Source organism: Ahaetulla prasina, chromosome 1 (genome assembly GCF_028640845.1).
Source record: "Ahaetulla prasina isolate Xishuangbanna chromosome 1, ASM2864084v1, whole genome shotgun sequence".
NCBI classification, from domain to species: domain Eukaryota; kingdom Metazoa; phylum Chordata; class Lepidosauria; order Squamata; family Colubridae; genus Ahaetulla; species Ahaetulla prasina.
Window position 1 is genome coordinate 258114608 of NC_080539.1, and position 27874 is coordinate 258142481.

The 27874-nt window shown below is 37.3% G+C and overlaps 1 protein-coding gene across 8 annotated transcripts; it reads right to left on the reverse strand.

Moving 5' to 3' along the window:
• Positions 1-27874, reverse strand: NLRP6 (NLR family pyrin domain containing 6). Of its 8 annotated transcripts, none has more exons than XM_058156135.1 (17): positions 27592-27874; positions 27177-27236; positions 25125-25253; positions 24438-24615; positions 24045-24338; positions 23426-23464; positions 18684-20364; positions 16564-16641; positions 13944-14114; positions 6810-6980; positions 6478-6642; positions 6129-6287; positions 5794-5964; positions 5447-5611; positions 5092-5259; positions 3430-3600; positions 1-3233 (listed from the first exon to the last, which is right to left on the reverse strand). In XM_058156135.1, the coding sequence occupies exons 5-17, from the start codon at positions 24313-24315 to the stop codon at positions 3125-3127; spliced, it is 3519 nt and encodes a 1172-aa protein (XP_058012118.1). In that variant the 5' UTR covers positions 24316-24338; positions 24438-24615; positions 25125-25253; positions 27177-27236; positions 27592-27874; the 3' UTR covers positions 1-3124. The 8 variants fall into 8 exon arrangements, with proteins under 8 accessions (XP_058012118.1, XP_058012078.1, XP_058012108.1 ...); XM_058156095.1 differs by having other exon boundaries at positions 1-696; positions 3089-3233; positions 24045-24615; XM_058156125.1 differs by lacking the exon at positions 24438-24615.

The window sequence follows — 27874 nt, forward strand, 5'->3', positions numbered from 1 at the left end:
GGAGGCTTCTTTTTTATTTTATTTATTTTTTATTTTTTTCACAACATTATATACAAGCACATATATTGAAAGGAAACAATAGAACAGGAACAGTAGGCACTTTTGTGCACTTATGCACGCCCCTTATAGTCCTCTTAGGAATGGGGTGAGGTCAATGGTAGGCAGTTTTTGGTTAAAGCTTTTGGGAGTTTGAGAAGAGACCACAGAGTCAGGTAGTATATTCCAAGCATTAACAACTCTGTTACAAAAGTCATATTTTCTGCAATCAAGATTGAAGCAGTTAACATTAAGTTTGAATCTATTGTTTGCTCTTGTATTATTGCTATTGAAGCTGAAGTAGTCTTTAACAGGAAGGACATTGCAATAGATGATTCTATGAGTTAAACTTAGGTCTTGTCAAAGGCGACGGAGTTCCAAGTTTTCTAAGCCTAGGATTTCAAGTCTGGTGGGATAAGGTATTTTGTTGTTTTCAGAGGAATGGAGAACTTTTCTTGTAAAATATTTCTGGACACGTTCAATTGTATTGATGTCAATACAATATGTATTAGATAACTCCTGGAACATTCATTAGCCAAAGCTTAGGAATAGGGACAGCTACAGACCAATAGAACAAATTGTAGAATTATTACTAAAATGTTTATTAGATGGTCCATTTCATTCCATTTTCCATTCTGTATAATATATTTTCCATTCAACCTATAATGAAAAACAAAATCTTATTTTAACCTCTCAACACAAATAAGTCCCCAATAATGTCCCGATCAGGGCTGTGCAGAACTCACATATTATCTCTGAGGGCAGACCTTGTCTTCCAGATGTAATCTATCCAGCCCAGATAATTTCAACAATCACTTGATTTCACTCATTCCAAGATTATTTTGTTTAAGACAGCTTGATTTCCAGTCTCTTTGGAAAAAAAATTCCCTATCACTACAAATTCTATCAACGTTAACTGAGGCAGGAAAGTCTAATTTTTAACTTTGGCTTGCTAGTGTTTCTAAAATTGATCTGCATCATTTTTGTTAAGGTCAGGTAAATAGCTTTCTCATACTTTAATTTCATCTCAGAATCTTAAGAATGCCCCTTCCTTTTTTTTAATTTATCAGTCCAATTCACCCTGCCCAATCGATAGTCAAGAATCTCGTTTTCATGATTTCATCACCTGTCTAATATATGACTGGAGGCCAATAATGGAAGAATTGCAAAGGTTGCATTTAATGGGGTAGCCATTGGTAGAATGATCTAAAACAGGGGTGTCAAACTTGCAGCCCACAAGCTGGCCACGCCCACCCCCAGTTTAGTAAAGGGGGAAAAAGTTGCAATACATCACGTGCTTATGACGTGAGGATGCAAGTTTGACACCCCTGATCTAAAGGCTAAATGTTTATGGAGATTCTTAGTCATCCAGGTCATGGTTGTACCAAAGCTGCTTTTTCAAAAGGCAACTGGATTTTGTTTTTCCTTGAAGACATTTTTTTTTTCACCCAACAAGATTCTCTTCAGTTCTGACTGAATGGTGGAGGATGGAAGGATAATTCGTTCCATCCTCCACCATTCAGTCAGAAATGAAGACGCTTCTTAGTTGAGAAGCAGAAGATCTTCAAGGAAAAATAAAGTCCACTTGTTTTTGAAAAAGCAGCTTTGGGATGAGCTAAAGGCTGATTTTAATTCAAGGCAAAAGATTTATCTGGAAGACTTCAAGGAATAATTTGATTTAAGGGTCTCTAATATACTTTTAGGACATTTCAGAAAGGTGAAAAAAGTGTGAAAGAAAATCGTAGCATAAAATGATCTCCTTACCAACCATCACATTTCAAAAAAGGAGGAGAAATTTTATATTTTAGACTCATTAATTGTTGCTGTTTTTCTAAAATCTTCGGTGCAAGAATCTAACAAAATGCAATTAATTCTATAGTGCCACCTCTTAACTCTGTAGGATGAGGATGTAATTTGGAAAATAAATCCATTCCCCTCTTGAGTGCTGTAATGGATCAATCTCATTGAGTACAGACTAAAATATTTTTATTGTTTTAGAAAAAGAAATGAGAAAATCTAATCTATAATAAAGAAAACCCTAAGAAATCAATTGACTCATGTACAAATCACAGAGAAAAATGTGAACTGATGATTTATCGTAGCTCCTTTAACTATGCCCTGAGTGTTTTAGCTCTTCACATAGCAGCTTCCCCTTGCTTTCACTAATGGAACCATCATACACATATTACTCACTTGGTGTCGGATTTATACTGAGAAATCTTGCAATTTGTCTTCTACAGGAATTTTTAAACAACCTTCCAGAAATCTTACAGAGCAGGAGTCTCCAACCTTGGCAAATCTAAGACATGTCCACAAGTCTTCTTGTGGACTTCAACTTCAACTTGAATTCTGGGAGTTGAAGTCCACAAGTCTTAAAGTTGCCAAGGTTGGAGACCCCTGTTACAGAGCATAGTCAGAAAATGGTTGTTGTGGAGAAATACTGGAGTGCTATGTATGTTCCTTCAGTTTCTGAACAAAGATGGGCCATAGATACATGAGCGTGTTTTTGTGCAAGAGAAAGGACACATAAAGCAATAAAAGCATCCAAACCTTTCTTCATGCACCTTAAATTGTTGCATCTTTAACAGCCATATATGATATGTCAATTTTTTTGCTGCTGGGGAGTTTGAGGGAGTAAGAGATTACAAGATTCACTGGGAAATAGTCATTTTCAATATTGAAAATGAAGATCAGGTGATCACAGCAGCAGCCCAGCAGCAGTCACTGTAACAGCCACAGCTATCCCAAATTTCATTCCCTTAAGAGTCATGGGTTCCAGATTTTGGACAAATTTGGTAAGGTACCTCAGTTCAAAGCTATTTCCCTGTGATGAACTGTTTCACATAGTTAAAAGTGATCATGAGGGTTTTAGCAATATATAGAATTCTGAAAAGAAACACAAACTCTCTATTCTTGAAAGAACTTAAGGTTATACATTGAAATTGGAACTACCACTCCCTCGGTATATCCAAATGATCAACAGCCAAGAGAAGGTTAGCAGATGAAACTGAAAAGAAAAGAGTGGTCACTTAATGTAGTGTCTCTATTTTACATTCTGGATGTTTAAGGCAGCAGTTCTATTTTTTTGTCATCTGGGTTCTTGAGGGACTTGTATAACACTCTCAATTTCTGTTTTTTTCCTGAGTACTTCTGCCAGATGCCTCCTGCAGGATTCAGTCAGGATCTCTCCAACAATCCTGTAGAGAAGAATCCAAAATATTACAATTATCTCTTGAAAAATAAGCATGGACTGTCTTTTTGTAGAAACTAAAAAGAATATGAGCATATATGGCATTAAAACTGCCTCTCTGCCTATCTCTGATTATAGTTCCAGAACATTATCAAAGGACAGTTGTGCAGATCAAACATAAAGAAAAAAAACCAGTCACTTACCATAGCGTCTCTATTGTACATCCTGGATCTTTGAGCCCCTCACACAATAATTCAATTGCTTTGTCATCTGGGTTCTTGAGGGACAAGTATAGCACTCTCAATCTCTGGTTTTTCCTGAGTACATCTGCAAGATGCTTGCTGAAGGATTCGTTCAGGATCTCTCCAACAATACTGCAGAGAAAAAACTTAAATATAATTATCTCTTAAAAAATAGTATGGACTGTCTTTTTGTAGAAATTGAAGAGAATATGAGCATATATGGCATTGAAACTGTCTTTCTGCCTATCCCTGGATATACCTGGATGATGCTGTTAATATGGCTCTGCACTACATCCTACAACATCTTGAGTCTCCAAAGACCTATGCAAGGGTCCTTTTTGTAGACTTTAGTTCAGCATTCAATACCATCATTCCAGACATTCTTCTAACTAAGCTAAACCAGCTACAGGTACCGGAACAGACTTGTAAGTGGATCACAAGCTTCCTAACAAACAGGAAGCAGCAGGTGAAACTAAGCAAGATCACATCAAATACCTGTACAATTAGCACAGGGGCCCCCCAAGGCTGTGTGCTCTCCCCACTTCTCTTCTCTCTGTATACCAATGACTGCATCTCCAATGATCCATTTGTTAAGCTACTGAAGTTCGCAGATGACACAACAGTGATTGGTCTCATTCGAGACAATGACGAATCCACATATAGACGAGAGGTCGAACGACTAGCCTTGTGGTGCAACAAAACAATCTAGAACTGAACACACTCAAAACCGTAGAAATGGTGGTAGACTTTAGAAAAACCCTTCCATACTTCCACCTCTCACAATACTTGACAACACAGTATCAACAGTAGAAACCTTCAAATTTCTGGGTTCTATCATATCGCAAGATCTCAAATGGACAGCTAACATCAAAACATCATTAAAAAAGGACAACAAAGAATGTTCTTTCTGCGCCAACTGAGTAAGCTCAAACTGCCCAAGGAGCTGCTGATCCAATTCTACAGAGGAATTATTGAGTCTGTCATTTGCACCTCTATAACTGTCTGGTTCGGTTCTGCAACCCAACAAGAAAAACACAGACTTCAGAGGATAATTAGAACTGCAGAAAAAATAATTGCTACCAACTTGCCTTCCATTGAGGACCTGTATACTGCACGAATCAAGAAGAGGGCCGTGAAAATATTTGCAGATCCCTCGCATCCTGGACATAAACTGTTTCAACTCCTACCCTCAAAACGACGCTATAGAGCACTGCACACCAGAACAACTAGACACAAGAACAGTTTTTTCCCGAAGGCCATCACTCTGCTAAACAAATAATTCCCTCAACACTGTCAGACTATTTACTGAATCTGCACTACTATTAATCGTTTCATAGTTCCCATCACCAATCTCTTTCCACTTATGACTGTATGACTATAACTTGTTGCTGGCAATCCTTATGATTTATATTGCTATATTGATCATCAATTGTGTTGTAAATGTTGTACCTTGATGAACGTATCTTTTCTTTTATGTACACTGAGAGCATATGCACCAAGACAAATTCCTTGTGTGTCCAATCACACTTGGCCAATAAAAAAATTCTATTCTACTTCCAGAACATTAGCAGTCAAAGAACAGTTGTGCAGATCAAACAGAAAGAAAAAAACCCAGTCACTTACTATAGCGTCTCTATTGTACATCCTGGATCTTTGAGCCCCTCACATAACAGTTCCATTGTTTGGCCATTTGTGTTCCTCAGGGATGACTTATATTCTCTCAGTCCCTTATCTTTCCTGAGTACTTTAAGTACATTGCTGCAGAATTCAGACAGGAAATATCCAAGAATCCTGCAGAGAAAAGTCAGAAGTATTAGAATTAATTCTTGAAAAACACGCACAGACTGTATTACTGTGGAAACCAAAGAGAATATGATTATGTAGTACAACTAAACTGCCTCTCTTTGGATATATTTTCAGAATATTAACCATTAAGAGACGGTCGTATACCTTAATTTGAAAGGGAAAAAACACTTACTGTTGTGTCTCTTCTGCACATTCTTTGAGCCCTTCAAGCATCAGTTCCCCTGTTTTGTTAATTGTGTTGTTCAGGGATGACCCTAACTCTGTTAATCTCTGTTTTCTCCTAAGAATTTCTGCAATCTGCCTGCTGCCGGATTCAGCCAGGAACTGTCCAGCAAGCCTGTGGAGAAGAATCCAAAAAATTATAATAATGTCTTGAAAAGCAAGAATGGATTATATTCTTATAGGAACAAAAGGGAACATGCTCATGTATAGTAACTGCCTCTCCCAGATATATTATCAGAATATTAATCATTAAGAGATGGTGGTACACATTGAACTGAAAGGAAAAAAACCACTTACTGTATCATCTCTTTGTTACATTCTGGATCTTTGACCAGATCAAACAGCAATTCCAATGCTTTGCCATCTTGGTTCTTAAGGGACAGCCCTAATTCTCTCAATTTCTGGTTTTTCCCAGGTGTTTCTTCAAGATGTCTGCTGTAGGATTTGGTCAGGAACTCTCTAAAATATCTACAGAAAAAAATCTGAAAAATTACATCTCTTGAAAAACAAGCATGAAGTTTACAGTTGTAGGAACTGAAGAGAATATGATTATGAACGGCAACTGATCTGCCTCTACCTGGATATATTTCCAGAATGTTAAGCATTAAACTGAAAGGGGGAAAATTACTTACTGTAGCATCTCTATTGTATATTCTGGATATTTGAGGCACTCATACATCAGTTCCAATGTTTTGTCAAATGTGTTTTTCAGAGACAACTCTATGTCTCTGAATCTCTCATTTTTTCTCAGTATTTCTATGGGTGATTTGATCAGGTTTTTTCCAATTAGACTGCAAAGAAGAATTTAAAAAATTACAATTATCTCTTGACAAACACACATATAGTATATTCATGTAGGAATTGAAGAGAATATGATAATATATGGCAACTAAATTGCCTCTCCCTAGATATATTCCCAGAATGTTAAGTGTTAAGAGAAGCTTCTGCAAATTAAACTGAAAGGAAAAAGCAGTCACTTACTGTAGCATCTCAAGCACATTTTTTATATGCCCGCACAATGCATAGAGCAGTTCTGTATCATCATTTAATTTTATGAAGGACAACTGTAAGTGTCTCAATCTCTGATTTTTTCTCAGTACTTCTGCAAAATGCCTGCAAGATTCGGTTAGGAACTCTCCAGCAAGCCTGTAAAGATTTTTTTAAAAAATATACAATTATGTCTTTGTGTGTACTCTTATAAGAAGAAAACATATATGGCAAATGAATTGCTCTTCCTGGATATATTTCCAGAAGCTGAACAGTCAAGAGAAAGTAACACACATCAAATTGAAAATGAAGCATTGAATGCTCACCCTAGATTTTCTACTTTACAATCTTGATGTTGGAGCCCCTTACAAACCATTTCCACTACTTTATCATCTGGATAGAGGATCCAAAAGTTTAATACTCTCAATCTCTGGTTTTTCCTAAGTATGTCTGCAAGATGCCTGCTGCAGAATTCGGTCATGGATTCTCCTGTAAATCTGCAAATATGAGTCCAAAAAAAATTACAAATATTTCTTGGAAAACATGCATAGACTGTAGTCTACAAGGAACTGCAGAGAATATGGTTATTTGATGATATTGGAACTCCCTCTCTAAGGATACATTGCAGAAGATAAACAGTTGCTTTTTTTTCTTTTGGAACAATGATACATAAGGGTGATATCAATATTAATATCAACATTTAGAGTTTTATAGAGAATTTAGTGATTTAGTGATTCTTTAACATGATATAATAAACCTGGTTCCATACATTTAATGATTCAGTTATTTGTTTTTATTAGAATTATAAATTCTTTGTTTATTTACTGATATTTACTGATATGATATGATATAAATAAATATAAATAAATATGATATTTACTGATATGATCGCCGCAGCCACGATCCACACCACTCTCCACCACCTCCGGGAATCAACTCCCACATTGCCAGGATTTAAAGCCACGCAGCAACCAGGAATTAAAGCCGCCAAGCAACCGCTGGTGAGTTCCGAGGAGACTCCAGTCTCCCAGCTTCTATTGACTTTTTGAAACTCCTGCCATTGTGGCCACCTTTAAAGAGGCTTCTTCAATCACCCAATCTCATTATTTTAAATTTCCCGCCGAATTTCACCGTTACCATAGTGATTCCCCATTACCATAGCAATTGCCAAAGTGATTGCCATAGAAAGTTAAAGAGAGATAAAATTAAGAAAAAATTGATTAAGTGAGAGATACTTCTTCATTACTAAAATTGGAAAGAGTGTGAAATAAAACAAAGAAATAAGAAAGATACTACTTCAATACCAATTACATAAAAACTCAAAATATCATTATGCCAGCCAGAAAATCCAACGCTGATAAAATCTTAGAAACAAGATTAATAACTATTGAACAAAACTTAGATAAAAGTTTACTAGCTATTGAACAAAACCTTGAAAAAAAAAATCCTAACAATTATTGAACAGTTTCACAACCTTGATAAAACAAATTTCAACACTAAAAAATGAAACCTCAAATGATCTAAATCTCTTCCCAACTCATCTATCATTACACAATTCACAACCTAATACATAACCTACAACTCAACCTAGACAACAAATAAATACAACACAACCTAAACAACAAATAACTACTAACCAACTAATCAGATATGCCATGGAGAGAGGACAAAAAATAAATAATGCAATATTATTTGGACTAGAAAACACTAACAAACCTGATATCAATAAGATTCACAACATCATTGGATATAACTCATCAACCATCTTCCCAAATGAAATAATTGCTGTCTCCAGAGATGGACCAGAATATAAAAACAGTGATGGGTCAACAGCACCAAAATTTTGTAGAGTCACATGCATAAATGAGGACAGCAAACATAAATTCATTTATACTATAAACTCAATTGCTAAAACCAACCCAGCCTACAGTAAACTTAGATCACGTCCTGATCTATCTTTTCTACAACGGATACGTTCTCGTGAACTTCGCACAGAACTTAAACGAAGACAAGACAATGGCGAATCCAACCGATACATCGACTACCGTGCTGATTGCATAAAAAATAAAACCTACAATCAAAAAATCACCTCCAAACCGCCCATCACCCATAACAATCAACCAGCCATCCCAATATTCAATCAAGTACCCATCACCCTACCATCCATTCAACCAACCATCCAACCAGCCATCCAACCAGCCACCCAACAATCCACCCAACCAGCCATCCAAACAGCCATCCAACCAACCAGCCAAACTACCATCCAACCAGCCACCCAACCAACCATTCAACCAAACATCTCAATATAAAACATCCAACCACCCATCCAACCATCTATTCACCTGTTGTGCACAACCCCCAACCTACAAACATCCAAAACTAGGTATGCACGCCCCTTACCTCTGCAACACCAATTATTACAGATCTCAAATGCAAATTGATGAATGCAAGAAGCATTGTTAACAAATTACCTGAATTTATCCTATTGTTAAACAGTGGTACATTTGATATCATTTTTGTTTGTGAAACATGGCTGAACTCATTCCTTCCTGACTCCATTATCTCAAACAAAGAATATCAAGTTTATCAATCAGATCGTGAAAACTGAAGATGTGGTATCTTTTACAAAAAGTCACTGAATCTAAAAAATATCCAAGTTGCACATAAACTTTCTCTTCCTGAAACTATTGTATGCGAACTATCCCTTAACACTACTCTTTGATTCTTACTATGCTACAGAGCCCCTGACTATGACATTACCCATGCAAATATGCTAACCTCACTGCTAACATGGGCTACCTCTTGCCCATATCCTCTCATCTTCCTGGGTGACCTAAATCTACCTCTTATAAACTGGATAACTAATGAATGTACAACTGATCCAATCCATACTACACTATACAACGCTGTTACAAACCTAGGACTTGAACAACTTGTAACTAACAATACAAGACTTAACAACTGCCTTGATCTCATCTTCTGCAACAATTCAAACTCAATTTATGGACTACAAATTAAAGAACCTTTTTCCAACAGTGACCATTGCATGATTGATTTTCGTCTCAATATATGTCCATACTTAAATCGTCATAACAATAGTATTCCCAACTACAACTTCAAAAAAGCCAATTACGACCTTATAAACAACGATCTTTCATTTCTGGACTGGCAAAATCTGTTTGCAACCTGCATAACCGCTGAAGACCACTATAGAGTTTTCCTACTTGAAAACAATAGAGTCATTAAACTATATGTACCACAAACGACCACCATGATCAGGAAAAGCAAACTACCCATATCAATAAAAAAGCTTCATTCACAAAAAAATCCCTCTGGAAAAGAAACAAAAAAGGCTATGTAGCAAATTTCAAAAACCGCTACAAAAATATATGCAACCAAATAAAAACTGAATGCACAAATTACCACACCAAGCAAGAAGAGGACCTTCTGCGCACAAATTCTATTCGTGCCTTTTATAATTTTGTTAACAATAAACTTAAAGACTCAAGATCCATCCCACCACTAAAAGATTCTAACAACAAAGAATACAATGATGAAACAGTTAAAGCAAACCTCTTCAACATTTTCTTTGGCTCAGTTTTTGTTAACAGCGATAACACATATCCGACATTCCATAAACGCATCAGCAATGAATATGATGACTTAACTCATATAGATTTCACAGAAGATAACGTTGGAAAAGCTCTTCGTAACTTGAAACCATCGCTATCTATTGGACCCGATGGACTATGTGCATACTTCTTAAAAAAACTTTCCACTAATATAGCAGAACCCCTAAGCATAATCTTTGATAAAGCTTTCAGTACCAGTTCCCTTCCCAAACTTTGGTCACTAGCCACAGTCATCCCTATCTTCAAAAAAGGTGACCCCAGCTTAGTTGAAAATTACAGACCGATCTCTCTGTGCTGCGTCACCTGCAAAGTCATGGAATCAATCATCAACCAATCCATTACCTCACACTTAGAAACTAACAACCTACTCTCCAATAAACAATTTGGTTTCAGGAAAAAGTTATCCTGCAACTTACAACTTCTCCACTGTAAAAATCTTGATCAAGGCAAAACAATAGATGCAATCTACATAGACTTCTGCAAAGCTTTTGACTCAGTAGTACATGACAAACTTCTCCTAAAACTAAAATCCTACGGCATTTCAGGACCCCTTCACAAATGGATATCTGCTTTTCTGTCTAACAGACAACAAGTGGTCAAAATTGGCAATGCTCTATCAAATCCTGTTCCTGTCAAGGGTGGCGTTCTTCAAGGCAGTGTCCTTGGACCAACACTCTTCATACTATACATTAATGATCTTTGTGACCATATCGCAAGTAATTGTGTTCTCTTTGCTGATGATGTCAAACTATTTAACACCACAGACAATACATCTATCATTCAAAAAGACCTTGATCATCTAACCGCTTGGTCTAAAACTTGGCAATTCCAAATCTCAACCAACAAATGCTCAGTCCAAACACTAAGTACATACTTGATGGACATTACCTTACAGATGACCCCCATCCTGTTAAAGACCTTGGAGTTTTCATGTCAAATGATCTAAGTGCCAAAGCCCACTGCAACTACATAGCAAAAAAAGCTCTTAAGAGATGAAACCTAATCTTACGTAGCTTCTTTTCCAAAAACACTACACTACTAACCAGAGCATATAAAACATTTTCTAGACCAATTCTAGAATACAGCTCGCCTGTTTGGAACCCTCACCTCATCTCTGACATCAATACAATTGAACGTGTCCAGAAATATTTTACAAGAAGAGTTCTCCATTCCTCTGAAAACAACAAAATACCTTATCCCACCAGAATTGAAATCCTAGGCTTAGAAAACTTGGAACTCCGTCGCCTTTGACAAGACCTAAGTTTAACTCATAGAATCATCTATTGTAATGTCCTTCCTGTTAAAGACTACTTCAACTTTAATTGCAATAATACAAGAGCAACCAATAGATTTAAACTTAATGTCAACCGTTTTAATCTAGATTGCAAAAAATATGACTTCTGTAACAGAATCATCAGTGCTTGGAATACTTTACCTGACTCTGTGGTCTCTTCCTATAATCCTAAAAGCTTTAACCAAAAACTTTCTACTATTGACCTCACCCTATTCCTAAGAGGACCATAAGGGGCGTGCATAAGCGCACAAACATGGCTACCGTTCCCGTCCTATTGTTTTTCTTTTTTTCTTCCTATATATGTATATATATGCTTATACCTCCTAATATTTACTCATATATATGTTTATATACTATATAATCTTTTTGTATGATGTTGTGACAAAATAAATAAATAAATAAAATCCACTGTGTCTTTTCCTACCTCCTTTTGGTGTAGCTATTTATTCATTCCATAAGTTGCAGGAGAATCTGAAAAGCTCAGAAGGATTTTCAACTAACATAATTTACAGATACACTTTAAACCCAAAAAAACATTAAGGCAAAAGCTTATCCACCCCAAGGATAAAACACCCTGACACAAACTGAGCAATGTGATATATGCAGTACAATGCAGTGAGACATGTAGAGACTGTACATTGGAGAAACAAACAATCTCTTCTCAAATGCATGGCACAACTTAGGAGAACAAACTGATTAGGACAAGATTCAGTCCATCTGTATTTGAAAGACAAATGGTCACTCTTTTGAAGACAGCAAAGTCCACATTCTGGACAAAGAGGACCATTGGTTTGAAAGAAGGATCAAAGAAGCCATCTACATTAAGACTGAACAATCCCCAATTCTCAACAGAGAGGCAGGATATGATACCCATCTATCTCCTGTTTACAATACAGTCCTTTCAGCAATTTCAGGAAGGTTCCACACTCATCTGCATTACTGAGGTGACCCTGAGGGCACAGATAAAGCTTCAAGTGGCCTCAACGACTCTCAGAAAGAATGCTAATGAGCAGATGACTGCAAGGAGTATAAATCATTCCATCTTCCACCATTCGATCAGAGCTGAAAAAAATTCTTGGAAGAAAGTTAAAATAACTAAAAGTCAAAGAAAAAATAAGGTCCAGTTGCCTTTTGAAAAAACACCTTTGGGATACCTTATGCTGCTTTTAGGTTTTAAACAGTTACATTTTGGCTTCAGAAAAGTTTTAAAATACCACATAACAGCTATGCTTCACTCCCATTAAATCCTAGGAGGAGAGCCAAACCAAAGCATAGCATCAGTTCTAGATGTCCTAATCACAACTCAAAACTTTATAAAATAGAAAACTCCTTCAACATCAAGGATAAACCCAAAGAAGAACTATCCTGATTCTAACCCCACTTTGCCAGTGGATGCTCCTCCACACCTTGTCATTCATTATCGAAGAAAACTTTTTTTACAGAGCCCCAAGTGGTAGCAGTTTTCTGATCTCAACTTGCAATCTGATCTATTTGTCTTTAAGTCCAGAAATTAGAAAATGAGAGAGCTGGTTTGAGGTAATTGCCAGCATCAGTAGCTGCTGAGCCTTCAAATATAGAATCTCCAGTCCCAGATCAGAGGTTGCTAAATATAGAATTTTATGGGAAGGAAGAACTGCAGTTACAATTTAGGGACAGAAAAATAGACATAGCTGTGTATATATGGAGGAAGTATTGATAATATTATTCCAACTTCAGTAAAAAAATCTGTCAGAATATCAATGCACTCTTATTTGATTAAGTAAAATGATTATATCAACTCTGGGAGACCATCCAACTGATCACTTGGAATGTAGTTGGTTGGAAAGTCTGATTTGGTGAGTTTCTTTTCTGAGAGAATAGATATAAGAAAAACTTGATTAGCAGATTCAATATAGAAAAATATCCCACACTCTGTTAAGTTTTATTTTCATATCTCATTTAATTAAGACAGCTGGTTTCTTTTGAATGTCCAATGAAGCATCTTTTTTAATAACATTCTGGCTGGCTGAGGAAAGCTGGCTGAGGAACTCTGGGAGTTGAAGTCCACAAGTCTTAAAGGGACCAAGATTGCAGACCCTGTTATAGACTGTCATTTTTAAATCTCTTTTGAGGTCCATCTTGATCCTTTATAACCCTCTGAGCTCATCCCTAAGAACTGGATGCTCCTCCTTGCCAAAAAAAATTAGCCCTTCTGCCGCGTTCTCAGCAGTTAATACCTAATAAAGTATCTGCACTCAGGGGGAACTCAGAACTCATATCTCCCAGAAAACCATCTTCATAACATTTTTATTATGATAGAACTGTAATCTATTTTTCTGCAGAAACATAATACTCTGGAACAGGGGTCTCCAACCTTGGTCCCTTAAGACTTGTGGACTCCCAGAGTCCCTCAGCCAGCAAGGTTGGAGACCCCTGCTCTGGAAGGAACTGAAGAGAATATGGTTAAATATCACAACTGTAATTGTCTTTCCATTGGTACTATTCTCAGATAAAACAACACATATCAAACTGAAAAACAAATACTGAACACTCACTCTAGTGTTTCTATTTTACAGTCTGGATGTTGGAGTCCATCATACAACAATTCCGCAGCTCTGTCTTCTGTGTCCTCAAGGGACAAGCGTAACTCTTTCAAGCTCTGGTTTTTCCTGAAGACTTCAGCAAGATGCCTGCTGCAGGACTCTGTGAAGGACCATCCCTCCAAACTGAAAATATAGCAGATATTAGCAAATATAGCAGAAGAATTACAACAAAACCTTCTGATTAGTGGGTATGTCTGGTTTAATGAATGAGTGGGTATATCTAGTTTAATGAAAAGAAGGACTAGGGGAGACATGATAGCAGTGTTCCAATATCTCAGGGGTTGCCACAAAGAATAGGGAGTCAATATAGAAATAGATGATATAGAAATAGATGATACAGATAATAATAGTAATTAAAAACAACTGAAATAAAAGCAATAATTATGGTCAGATAATCAACAAATCTAAAGCATCATATAGTTAAGATATTAACAATACATTAAAATACTCTATATATGATACATAAATTATGGTCAAAGTAAAAAAATAAGTTGTTGGATTTGGCACATTTCATGTGTGCAGTTGTGATCTAAAATGTATTCCAAATAGAATGGAATTTTTAAATCAAATTTCCTTTAAAATAAAAAGCTAATCTGAACATTGAAGTATGTTCTGAGGGCCACACAAGATGGACTTTGTAGTATCGAAAACATGGTCAAAAACATTGTTGGTAACTTAGTTATTTTGTATTTTAATCTTATTTTTCTCTCTTTTAAATGATGTTTTCAAACTACTGCAGACTGGATTGAGTGATAGCTTCTAACATTCCTAAACTGGAGTAAGTTATAGGATGGGATGTCTGAAAATGTCTTTTGATAAGACAAAGCTTGTTACTGCTAATTGATATCTTCTTAACTCCAAATAACCATTTTCCTTATTAACATCTTAAAATATAGGCCCCTTCTGTTGTCATACTTCATTTTAATGAGCATGTGTGGTATTATGGGATGCAAATATGTATCATGTTGGACTATATGTAATTGATTTCCTATGCAAAGGGGGAGTTAGTTTTGTCCTGGCCAATCACCATTTCTCTTCCATTTTCTTTGATGTCTTAACCATAAAAGGGAATGTAAAATGGGTCTCAAGGTTCCCTTTTTGATTTAGAGGAAACCCTTTTATCAGAATATTCTGAATACCTTGTAATTAAATGGTCTTCCTGTCTTAGTCTATCTCATTGGAAAATATGCATGCTGAAGCATGAACCTAAAAAAGCCATATTTGGCCTTCAATTCCCACAATTTGATTAGCATTGTTATAAAATTCTTGTAGCTCTTAATATATTCAGTTCCAGTATTTGGTATATTGTGAAGAAATGTATTGTTTAATGACCTTTAATAAAAGTATTTTGGAGTTAAATGGGATTACAATTTTCAAAATTTGCTCCAATCTACAATGAATTATTTACCAGCATTACTGAGCAAGAAACATTCCACCCCATATAGAAAAGGGATTGAATATTTTCATTACATTTTCAACCTTTCACAGAAAAAAAATATTCATTTTCAAAGCATTATGCTTTCAAAGCATTATGGGAGTAATATACTAGTTGCAAAATATCTTAACACTAAATCTCAAAATACGTTGTTAAAGATAAATTTAATATTCTATTTCCTCTGGAATTCCCATTCTATAAAAATGGATTTCAAGAAAGTCCAGTTGCTTCCTGAAAAAGCACTTTGGGTCAGCCATGACCTGGATGACTGAGAATCTCTAGACTTCCCACTCTATAGTTTTTCCTTCATTTAATGACAAAAACTTTGACATGTTCTGGTTATGAATCAACTGTCAGTAATAAATTATAAATTCCTGTTAATAACCATTATATATTATGGGTTATAACATTTTCAAATAGAGTCATTTTTTAATACTCCTCATTTCCCTCAGTAAAAATAGATGCAAAGTTCAAAAACAGCTTCAGCAACTCTACCTCTAATGTTTCTTCTAGAAGGATTGCATCTTGGGGTGGAATTTTTTTAGGGGATTGTTTTAACTCTCTAGGGAATGCGGTGGCTCAGGGGCTAGGACGTTGAGCTTGTCAATCAAAAGGTCGGCAGCTCAGTGATTCGAATCCCTAGTGCTGCCGTGTAACGGGGTGAGCTCCCGTTACTTGTCCCAGCTTCTGCCAACCTAGCAGTTTCGAAAGCATGTAAAAATACTGCTAGGTTGGCAGAAGCTGGGACAAGTAACGGGAGCTCACCCCATTACACGGCAGCACTAGGGATTCGAACCGGTGAGCTGCTGACCTTTCGATCGACAAGCTCAACGTCCTAGCCCCTGAGCCACTGCATCCCCTTCCAACACTATAACCTGCCTCTAATCAAGGAATTCCTATGACAATAGTAGACCCTTCCTTACATTTTTCCAAACTGTCTCCTTGTCTCTCAGTGTCTCAGTTATAACACAGTTCCATCTCAGGCTGCAGGAATCCTCAGCAAAGTCTCTAGTGTTGACCATGAGAAATTGATGAGAGACTGCTATAATAATATTTAGAGTAACATACAAACTTCTAGTATTATGCAATGGTTTCTTTATCAGTAACATATAGGATAAAATGTAAGCAGTTTCTTACCACAGGTATTTTAAGTTTCTCAGCTTTGTCAGTGCTTTAAAGAAGTCTTCCATATATCTTTCATCCAAACTCCATTCCCTAAAAAGGAAAGACATTTTTGTTCTTCAGACTTCAGTGTTTTCAGTTCCTCTAGCCTCCAGAAGCTGTGGGTGTTCCAATACTGGAGGTTTACAAAAAGAGATTGGACAACCATTTGTTTGAAACGGTATAGGGTAGAAGACCTCCAGTTCTGTTATTCTATTATTCTACTTTGCAAATATAATTGGCATTCAAGACCATTTGTAAAGTATCAAAAAATAAATGCATTTATGTTCTAGTATGAGAAATTAGTAGTATAAATAGATCATTTTGTAAATGAAATTGCCATAGGTAGTCCTCAATCAACAACTGGAGCCTATCAATTATATTCAGAAATTGTGGTGGCCATTAAGTTGAAGCACCCATGTGACTGCCTCACTTACAACCCTCCATGCATGCTCTCCCTGATGAAGTCATTAAATAAAAATCAGGGTGCACCAAGGAGTTGGTAGAGGTCCTAGGAGGCAACCCATGCTCTACTTCTCTCCCCTCAGACTCCCACCAAGCTTTGGCATGCCTTGCAACCCACCAGATCCCATACACTTCTCCTTACCTGCCATCACCAATCACTCATCTTTGTAGATTTCCTTCTGAAAATCACACTGAGATCTCCACAGCTATCATTACTGTTCTGTATATCACATTGGAGAAGAACAAGCTGCTCTATCCTAGGCTATATGGCCCACTTCCAGAAACAAGTGTCATTTTCAGACCAGCTGCACTGAATTGTGTCTGCTGTGAAATGGTGCTTACTTTCAGAAGTGGAGTATGGATGGAGAGGCTTGCTTTTCTTCTTTAATGTAATCTAAAGAGTGCTGTGAAGAGCTGTGGAGCTCTCTGGAGATGGCTTTGGAGAAGAAGAGCAAGCTGCTCCATCACTAACCGGCATGGCCCGCTTTTGGAAATGAGCACCACTTTGGATTGGCTACGATTGGACATGCTGAAAATGGTGGCCACAGCTGGGATCATGCCACATGGCTGATGAACAGCATGACCTTTCCTCCTTCCCTAACTCATGCTCTGGAATTCCAAAGATCTTTGAAAGGTTGGTATGCAATGGGTGACACAAGGTGAGGAGGAGCTGTGGGACCCAGAGGAGTAGGAAGCCAGCTCAAGGCCTATATAAACTTGGTGTGGGCGATGGGGAGAAATATGGGCCACTCCTGCAGCATTCCTGCAGTTGGTTGTAAGGGCCCAAAGACTGTGGGTCTTTGCGGCAGCCATAACTTCAGAACTAAACTGAAAGTAGCTTTTGTTGGCTGTTATATGATGGGTGGCCTACACATTTTATAAATCAATCACTCAATCTTCAAACTGTCAGCAAATGACCCTTGTAAGTCAAGGATTTCCTGTATAGAGCATCACTTGAAGGGATTTAGATCTGGAATTGCATCCTAGATACAAAGAAAAGGAATAAGAACAGAGAATATTGCAGGGATCTCTAAGTGCAACAACACAGAAGTGAAAAGCAGTTTGGAAATGTTAAACCAGGGGCCTCCAACCTTGTCAACTTTAAGATTTGTGGACTTCAACTCCCAGAATTCCTCAGCAAAGCTGGCCAGGGGATTCTGGGAGTTAAAGTCCACAAGTCTTAAAGTGGCCAAGGTTGGAGACCCCTGCTTTAAAGACCGTCAGTGTAAGCTATGTATAAAAGTTTTTATGTATAAAAGTTTTTTATTTATTTATTTAAAATGGCTACATCCTCCAGATCTCAACAACTGCCTCTCTGATCTTGAACTGAACCTAGTACTTCCTAGAGATATGATTATCAGGCTCTTTAAGTACGACGGGAAATAATTGGTGTTGGCCTCACCAATGGACAACTGTTTATTTTTAATCATTCACCCAGCCCATCCAGCCCAAGCCACGTGTTTTTTTGGCTTCTAAAGATTGATAGGCCTTTTTAACTTAGCTGCTCAAAGACTTTTATGCATATTCCCAAGTGGCATTTTTCTGGTCTCTTATAATATTTGAGAAAGTAGGTTAGAAAATAGTGGGGGTAAACTGAGTGAAATGTTCAACAGACTTTCCAAAATACTTACTTATTTTCTGGAAGAAATAATTCTGTCTCTACATGATATAGAAATCCAGAACCTTTGACAAAGAGGTGGTTTAAATTCTGGCAGTGTCGTACACAATAGGCCAGGATTATCAATTCCATATCTGAGTTGCATTTATAATCTATTTCAGTGATACCACATAGTGCATTGTTTACAAAATTGTCATCTTGTGTCTCATATAAATAACTAAATATTTCTTTTTCGAAATGATGTCTTCTTTTTTTAATATTATTTTTTACACAGTCTAACAAGAATTCTTTACTTTTAGGAGAAATTTCCCATCCAAATTCTTTTTTCAACTCTCTCATTCTTTTTTCTTCATTTAAAAAACCAAAGAGGAAGTGAAATCCTACTGCAAAATCAGGCCTCAGGGACCGATGTTTTTCTAAAAGTATCTGAAAATTTTTATTTTTATTTTTAGAATGCTGCTCATCTCCTTCTTCTAGGACATAAAACAAAGCAGCAAAAAACTCCTGGAAACTTAAATGAATAAAGCTGTAGGTTTGAATACAATCAATGTCCCTTCTGAAGATGCTCTGATTCAGAAAAAGGGGGAGGGAGTTTCCCTGGTTCAAACTGTGCTTCTTGACTTCTTCTTCCATAAACAATATTTTCTGTTTCCAGACTCCTTCTGCAGCCAGAGAGCATAGGCCTTTCACATTTGATTGGACATCCTGTTTGGATTCTTTATGGTGAAACTTTAACAAGCTAGAGAAATACCGTATATAGATTGCAGTGAGAGTGCATGGTGTCTTCTGCAGATCCTTGCCTCTCTCCATCTCCTGTTTCATCACTGTGCAGATGATCCAGCTCACAAGGGGAATGACACACATGGTGAAAAGTGTATCATTTTGTTTCACAAATCTGAAAGCTTGAGTTGCTTGGTCTTTATTTTCAAAAAAATTGTAGAAATATTCTTCTCTTTCCTTTGTAGAAAACCCCAGTATCTCAAAATTGCGTGCGTGCTCTAAATATTGATGGAGTTTTTCCAGGGCAGTAGGTCTTGTTGTGATTATAAGAGAGGATTTAGGAAGCAGCTTTTTTTGAAATAAACTCTTCAAAAGAATTCTCACTGGTTCCTTCTTCCAGGGATCAATGCAAAAGTAGTTTTCGGACTGATCAAAGGAATATCTGAATTCATCAAACCCATCAATTATGAACAGAAGCTTCTCTTCATTCTTCAGTATGTTTCGAATGACATTTTTGGATTCATGACACTTGAGCCATTCATCTGAAATTATCTCTGCAATACTATGTATCTCTGACTCTGCATGGAGATTCATCTTTCTACAACAAATATAGAAAGCATAATTAAATTTGTCCTGGTAAAGTTGTTGAGAAGCCCAATCAAACATGATTTTTTTCGCCGTTATGGTTTTTCCAATTCCTGCAGCTCCCTGTAACACAACATCTTGTGGAATTAATCCATATTTATCAGGGTTAAATAATGTTTCGATGTTGGTTGAAGACTCAGCTCTTTCGCTGATTATTTCAGCATGTTTCCTTCCTGTTGCCAGAATTTCATCTTCTCTCTCCTCTTCAGATGGATGATAATCTAGGATGATTAGCTTTGAGTATCTCTTGTTCAGGGGCACATATTCCCCAGGAACAGCATTAGGATCTTTCATTGTTTCAAATTTTTTTTTAATGTAGTTTCTGTAATCTAAAGGAAGAATGAATTCAGTTAGAAGTGTGAAAAATAAAGACTGCACAACACACTCAAGTATTTTGTCTCTGTATCTTCTCCTTGAAGCCACCCCCATCTACCTTTTGGATTAATGTGTTGAGAGAAGCTGTAGGATACTTTGTGAATTGGTTTGTCAGAATTGATGCCAATAGGCAAATACTTGTTAATCAATACATTAAATAATTGTCATTAACTATTTACTTATTTCACATAATATTTTCTTCAGATGATTGCATTAAATACAAGTAAATTATATAAAGATTTTTCTTTGGATATTGATAGTTGTAATTCTTTAAACAACTCTTTAAACTATTTTCCAAAGCACCAGAAGGCAAGATAAGAAGCAATGGTTGGAAACTAATCAAGGAGAGAAACAACCTAGAACTAAGGAGAAATTTCCTGACAAGTGAGAACAATAAACCCGTGGAATGGCTTGCCTTCAGAAGTTGTGGGTGCTGCATCACTGGAGATTTTTAAGGAAAGACTTGACAGCCATTTCCCCAGAATAGTATAAGTTCTCCTGTTGAGCAGTAGCTTGGATTAGAAGACCTCCAAAATTCCTTCCAACTCTGTTATTATATTAAATATTCCTTTATCCTTGGAATGTGGTAAATACTGCCAGAATTAGTATAATTCTGATGCAGTTTTTATTAAAAGATGTGGTTTGGGTTTCCCAGATTCTGAATTATACAAATATGCATATCTATTGATGATAGCAAATTTGGAGTAACTTCATTCAGCATAAATTCTCTCTTCCAGGCCCTTTTGGTAGGTAGATAGCTAGCTAGCTAGCTAGCTAGCTAGATATGCAAGTCGTAGCGTATTAGGGTCTTTTCCCGTGTAAGGTTAAGAGTATCTTGGTGACGTTTTGACGAGGTCTCACTCGTCATCTTCAGGCTGGTGCTTTCGGCTTTGTGCTTGTGCGAGCAAAGCGTGATTGAAGCTGCTGTCTCTATATTTGCTCGCACAAGCATGAAGCCGAAAGCACCAGCCTGAAGATGACGAGTGGGATTTCATCGAAACGTTGCCAAGATACTCTCATAACTATACCCGTGAAAATCTATGAAAACATATATATTACGTATACACACACACACATATATAAATACATACACACACACAAATATATATATATATATACTGCTTTCAGAAAATAATAGATTATTAGAAACCCCTACCACTATTACATCGAGCTGAATATCATGGTATATAATTTCTGGAAAGTTTTATTTTGATCCCTCTTCCTATGCTATATTGATGCAATGCAATAGTCCAGACCTAAAATTATTTTTTTTAAGAATAGTATTATGTGGAAGACTTGCATAGCTGCTGTTTTTTTAAATTTTAGACCAATTAAGAAATGATAATGAGGAGATTTTATTATTTCCTTTGATGAAGGATAAATGTCATTTTACTTTAGCATTCCACTGGCAATTATTACAGCTCCCATCACTTGCCTCAGCTTCTGCGCATGTCGCAGTTTGAAAGGATGTTCTAGGTGAGTAGATAAAATAGGTACCACTTTGGTGAGGAGACCAGCTATGCTCTGTGCAGGCAGTTAGCTTCCCAATGGCTCTGAATTTTCCCAATTGCTATGCCCACTTGCAAGGCAGCTCTGAGAAGGAAGGATGCCTTAGGTGACACAGTTGGAAGAGTCACTCATCTTTCTCTCTGGGCATCTTGGAAATTACACAAGCATTTCCTATAATGGGGTTAGTACCTTAGCAAGCCAAACTACTACTTTCAATAGCATTATAGTCTCCTGGTTTTTGTAATAAAGCCAAATGTTAATTATAATAATAGTGGAATAAATGAGATGTAATCTAACAACAAAAGATTGTCTTAACATCAAATCTATATTAAAGTGTGCAGTACAGATCTCAATTTTTTCAACATAAAATAATAGTTTTGATTTCTATGTCTGTAATTACATTTGTATAGAATAAGAAACCATTTTGGAGATGTAATAAGAATAACATCTCATTTAAAAATAATTTTGCAATGTTTTAATACAGGTAGTCATGACCACAATTGACCCCAAACCTTCTGTTGTTAAGTGCGTTTGTTAAGTGAGTTTTGCCCCGTTTTATGACCTTTCTTGCCTCAGTTGTTAAGTGAATCACTAAGTTAGTAACCTGATTCTTAAGTGAATCTAGTTTCCCCATTGATTTCGCTTGTCAGAAGGCCACAAACATGAGCTTGGAACATAGCAATGGTCATAAGTATGAACCAGTTGCCAAGCATCTGAAGTTTGAACATGGGGGATGCTTCAAAGATTGTTAACTGTGAAAACTGGGTTTAAGTCATTTTTTTCAGTGCTGTTGTAACTTTGAAGGTCATTAAATGAACTATTGTAAATCGAGGACTACCTGTATTACATTTGGAAGAGAAGTTATTATGTGTATCAGTCAGATTTGAATTTTAACTTCTTGTGATGGTTATATTCTTTTGAACTATTTCATGGAAATGATGGCTGGACAACAGAAATGGATCCTCTGTTTCATTCTTAGCACAAGGAGACTTATATTTCTTTATTTGCTTGTTAAAGTTATTTATTTAAGATTGCAAAAAGAGTTGTTATGGACAGAAGACTTTGTTACTTTTGTTTTGAATAAATTTTGTATAAATGGAAACTATGAATGGACAATTATGATGTAATACTAAATAACCTCTGCTCTGTTGAGGCATTATTTTACATAACATTCCTTATCTAAACAGAGAAACAGAATGATCCCAGAAGACAAAAAAGCAAAGGGAGTGGGAGTGACTTCCAACTTTTGAGACTCTGGCAGGTAGCACTGGAAATCTTCCTTCCTTCCTTCCTGCCTGCCTGCCTGCCTGCCTCCCTCCCTCGCCCCCTTCCCTTTTTCATGGTCAGCACTATAAAACCACCCTAGAGTTTTCCCCACCAGAATTTTTGGGATGATTAATATTCACAGTAATTTGCAAAGAAGGGGAGGGAGAGGTAAAAGAACTGCTCATGCTGAATTAATTTTACATATAATTTCAGTAATCCTTTGAATGAGACCTGGCTTACCTGATGGATCTGCAAGTTGGTGAGCATCAACATCTGCAACTAAAGATAGACTAGAATTACACATTATAAAATTGGTAAATATCAGAGCATTTTTCATAAGATAGGTAATTGCATTGATTTATCATTTCTATGAGTGTCTACAGTTATGTTAATTAGATTTCTTATCTAATAATTCCTTTACCTTTCTATATATTTATTTTCCTCTTTTTTCTTTTTCTTTTACAGGCAGGCTTGAATTGCCCAGAATGGTGAAAATTACCAAGAAGTAGATTGTGGTCTACTTTGTTGAATGCCTTGCTAAAGTCTAAGTTACTATGTCCACAGCATTCCACTGATCTACTAATTTAGTCACTTTGTCAAAGAATGAAATAAAATTGGTTTGGCATGATCTGTTTTTAACGTACATAATCTGGCATGATCTGTTTGTTTAACAAACAAAGGTTCTTCTCAAGAACTTTCCCTAAAAAGGGAGCTTTGCAGATAACACCAAAATTGTTCTGTGCCATGAGAGCCAGTGATGGCTCTTCAGCATTCCGTGGGAAACAAATCACAATAGTCTTTATTGCCACTTGATTTTAAACGGAGAGAACATTTGTGTAATATATTGGGGTTTTCTTACCTTTCTCTCCAGTTTCTTCAAGGTTTTTGGCAAGATCATTTCTATTGCATTTTCGAAGGACTTCAATGCACACCTCTAGAGCATCTTCTCCATAATGTTGAATCAGGAGATCTACAACATCTTGTTCATCAGCTCTGTCCAATGGAGCTCTACCAATGTTTGGCCTTCCATTATAATTAATATAATTTAGCTTCCATTTGAATTGTTTAAATTGCTTCCCAATGAGTTCATTCAATGCATTGTAAAGACATTCTTCCAGAATGCTACTCATGTCTATGATGGATTATATTCAATCTAAAATTAAAATTAGAAAATTAATTTGGAAGGTGCAAAAACACTGAAAGCTCTTCCTTATGGATTGTCAAAAAGGAGTCCATAGAAATGTTTTCTCACTATCCAATTCCATTTAGGTTATCCATAGAAGCAACCACTTGAAGCTTCCACCACTGAAATCAGACCAGAAGAGATGGGGATACTGTGCTTTATCCAGAGCCTTCTGAAAGAAGGGTTGCTCCTTGCTGGAAAACTTCATAGAGAAGTGGATGGTCATCTGTCAGAGAGGGATCCTGCACTGAGAGGGAGATTGGATGAAAACACTTTTATGATTCTAACTGCATCCCACTGCCTTTGGTACAACCTTCCCTAAAATGGAGATGGAATGATAATTATCCAAAGAGGCTGGCTCAAATGATGGCTTTATTATACAAAACATAGTAAAAAGAAATAGTGAAGAAAGAAGACATTAAAAATGGAGAAAACAATAGAAAACAAAGAAGAAAAAAGTCTAAATTTACTAGAGGATATTCTAGTATCCCAGGGAATCAATTCCTATCTTTTAAATGCTCAGTCTCAGGGCAAACCAAATTGTGGGGCTTTTTTTAAACTTCTGGAGTGAAAACTTTATGATCGGTCCTACCCAGGTATCTGGTTTCTGTGGACTATGACCTGAGTATGGATAAATTGGCCAGTTTAAAAATTAAGTTCATGAAAAAGCCCAGAGTGGATTCTTCAATAGAGGTGGAAGGGGCAAAGAACAAGTAGAAAGGTCAAAATCCTGCCTGCTGGCTCCAGGCATCCTACCATGGAAGGAGACACTCATTTTCAGCAGGCAATTCTCCAGGTTGTAGTAGATGGTTTCCGACTCTGAAGCGGAGCAGGAAGTTTGGCTCTCCTCTTATTAGGGGAATGGGGGAGAGGTAGATCTTTCACCTGAGGGAAACCCATGGGCTGAATCAAGATCACATTTAATCAATCCCTTCTCCAGCTATCAAAACACAGGAATCAACGTGATCTGCAAATTGTCTGCACAGTAATATTTGAAATACTGCAGGTGCCCATACCCTCACCCACCTCTTGGAGTTTAGCTTCTGGTTGATGCTTGCCCTACTAGATAACAGCTTTACTAAAGTCAAGTAACTGTCCAGCGTGAGTGGTGTGAAATTGCTATTTGCTAAACCTTCATTGTTTAAAATACAAGGAAATACTTTCCTCCAAGTTGGCTTTTGCTACATGAACCATCTGCATGCTTTTGATTGCTATGTTCATGTGCCCATTCACAAACACTTCATACAAGCATCTATCCTGAAAAGCAACTAACTCATGTGAAAGTGCTAGGCAGAAAATAGCCACGCTCTGCCAGAAGACCCAAACTTCCAGCATCCTTTTATTCCAATCTCTTCTTACAGAGAGACTCCAATGAGAGCCCATGATGGACCACAACAACCTCCAGTTCTCACCAGCTTCTCCATTTCTTGGCAGCTCCCAGTCAACCATCAGGACAGGACAAACCTCTCTCCTTTTCTACAACTTTCTCTAGAGGGTAAAAGATGTGGGGAGCATCGTCACCTCCCTTCCCCCTACGGACCACTTTCCCAACTTGTCTGGGCTGCATTTTGTTAGCCAGACTCAGATTCAACAGACAAGATCTAATGGCTATGAGTGCCAGAAAAACCATATCACAGTTGACATGATGTATGTCACCTTTGCCATCCACATTACCCATTAGCCTTGGCCAGAATATAAATCTACCCCCCACTCCTGATCTCTATTTTTTTTTAATTTGAATTTATATCCCACCCTTCTCCGAAGACTAAGGGCGGCTTACATTGTGTTAAGCAATAGTCTCATCCATTTGTATATTATATACAAAGTCAACTTTTATTGCCCCCAACAATCTGGGTCCTCATTTTACCTACCTTATAAAGGATGGAAGGCTGAGTCAACTTTGGGCCTGGTGGGACTTGAACTTGCAGTAATTGCAAGCAGCTGAGTTAATAACAGACTGCATTAGTTTGTTGAGCCACCAGAGGCCCTTTGTATGTTAAAGTGAGGTGGATGTTAAAGGAAAGTGGAAGTACTTCAAAGACTGCTCAAAATCAAACAGAAACCCCACAGATCAAATGATGCTGGGGGTCCCACCCAGGGGTAAAATGGTCCCGGTTCAGACCTGATCGCCCGATTCAGTAGCAATGGCGGTGGATGGTTTGGAGAACCGGTAACAAAAATCCCTGCCCCCCCGCCCCAGCTGAGCCGCGCGATCATCAGAGGTTTTTTTTTTTTAACTTTTAAAAGCATTTTTTCTTCGGCCGAAAAAAATGCTTTTAAAAGTTTAAAAAAAGCCTCTGATCGTGCGGCTCAGCTGGGATCATCAGAATCCTTTAAAAGCTTTTAAAAGGCTCCTCTGGAGATCCCAGCTGGGTTGCCTGATCGCCAGAACCTTTTAAAAGCATTTTTTTACAACCTCTTCAGCCAGAGGTTGTAGAAAAAATGTTTTTAAAAGGTTCTGGCGATCAGGCAACTCAGCTGGGATCATCAGAACCCTTTAAAAGCTTTTTTTCCTCTGGTGATCCCAAGAGGTTGTAGAGGTTGTAGAAAAAATGCATTTGAAAGTAAAAAAAAAAAAGTTGGCCACGTCCACCCAGTCACATTACCCCCACCACCACCAAGCCACACCCACAGAACTGGTAGTAACAAATTTTACATTTCACCCCTGGTCCCACCCTCTGCATCTGGCCCATAGTGCCTTGCATGCCTGGCACCATTTTCCTTCCTTCCCAGAGGGCACATGAGTGCCAGATCAGCTTTTGCCAAGCAGGGACATGTTTCCTGCAAAACTAATGCCCCAGGCCTCACCTCTTCTGTTGAAGCATGTAATTAAACATTAAGAACACAGACAGCCTGAGAAGTTGAACTCTGAAAAGACAAGAGAGTTTGTCAATATGAAATCATAGGAATTTCATCCACATATCAAGTATACCCCCTGTATGAGGAGCCAGATCTTAAAAGCTCTGCAAGCAAAACTTCCAAAAAATCTCTGTGTTTAGAAACTGACGGTGGAAATCATTGTCAGCCCCATTTCAAGCTCAAATGAAAATCTTTTTTTTTTCTGAAGACGTTTCTTCCTTGCACAAATTATGCTGCAAAGTCTTTCTCAAAGGTCTTATATTTTTGCAAAGCATTGGTCCCAGAACAGTCTATCCCACACACAGACACGTGTTACACGAAATCCAACCATTCTCTATTTCAACACTTAAGTTGGCAAACTTACCTTTTTGTGGAAAAAAAGGAGCCTGAAAGCTAAATTAGTCCTGGATTTGTAAATGGATAAAGCTTTGGCCTTTGCAGGCTCCAGATAAAAGCACTTTCGTTTTCCAAAGTGCCCCACCCTTCCCCTTTGCATTTATTGTGATTGGTGTTTCCTCTGCCGGGTCCTGAGCTTCAAGAGAGGAAACGTTTCACAGCAGTTCTTAGCAAATAACAGGGCTATTCAAGCCTTGAAAATATTGTCTTTAATCAAAAGTTTAAATGAAGACACACACCTGCTGCTTTAG

What these genes read in the sequence shown, in the direction of transcription:
- NLRP6 (XM_058156164.1), bottom strand. Translation starts at nt 24,315, where the DNA reads ATGAGTAGCATTCTGGAAGAATGTCTTTACAATGCATTGAATGAACTC. An exon ending in AGAAACTTAAAATACCTGTG is followed by an intron (nt 14,115 to 16,563) that starts GTAAGAAACTGC and finishes CTATATTTTCAG; the next exon opens with TTTGGAGGGATGGTCCTTCA. An exon ending in TGTAACAAAGAGATGATACA is followed by an intron (nt 5,612 to 5,793) that starts GTAAGTGGTTTT and finishes TCTTCTCCACAG; the next exon opens with GCTTGCTGGACAGTTCCTGG.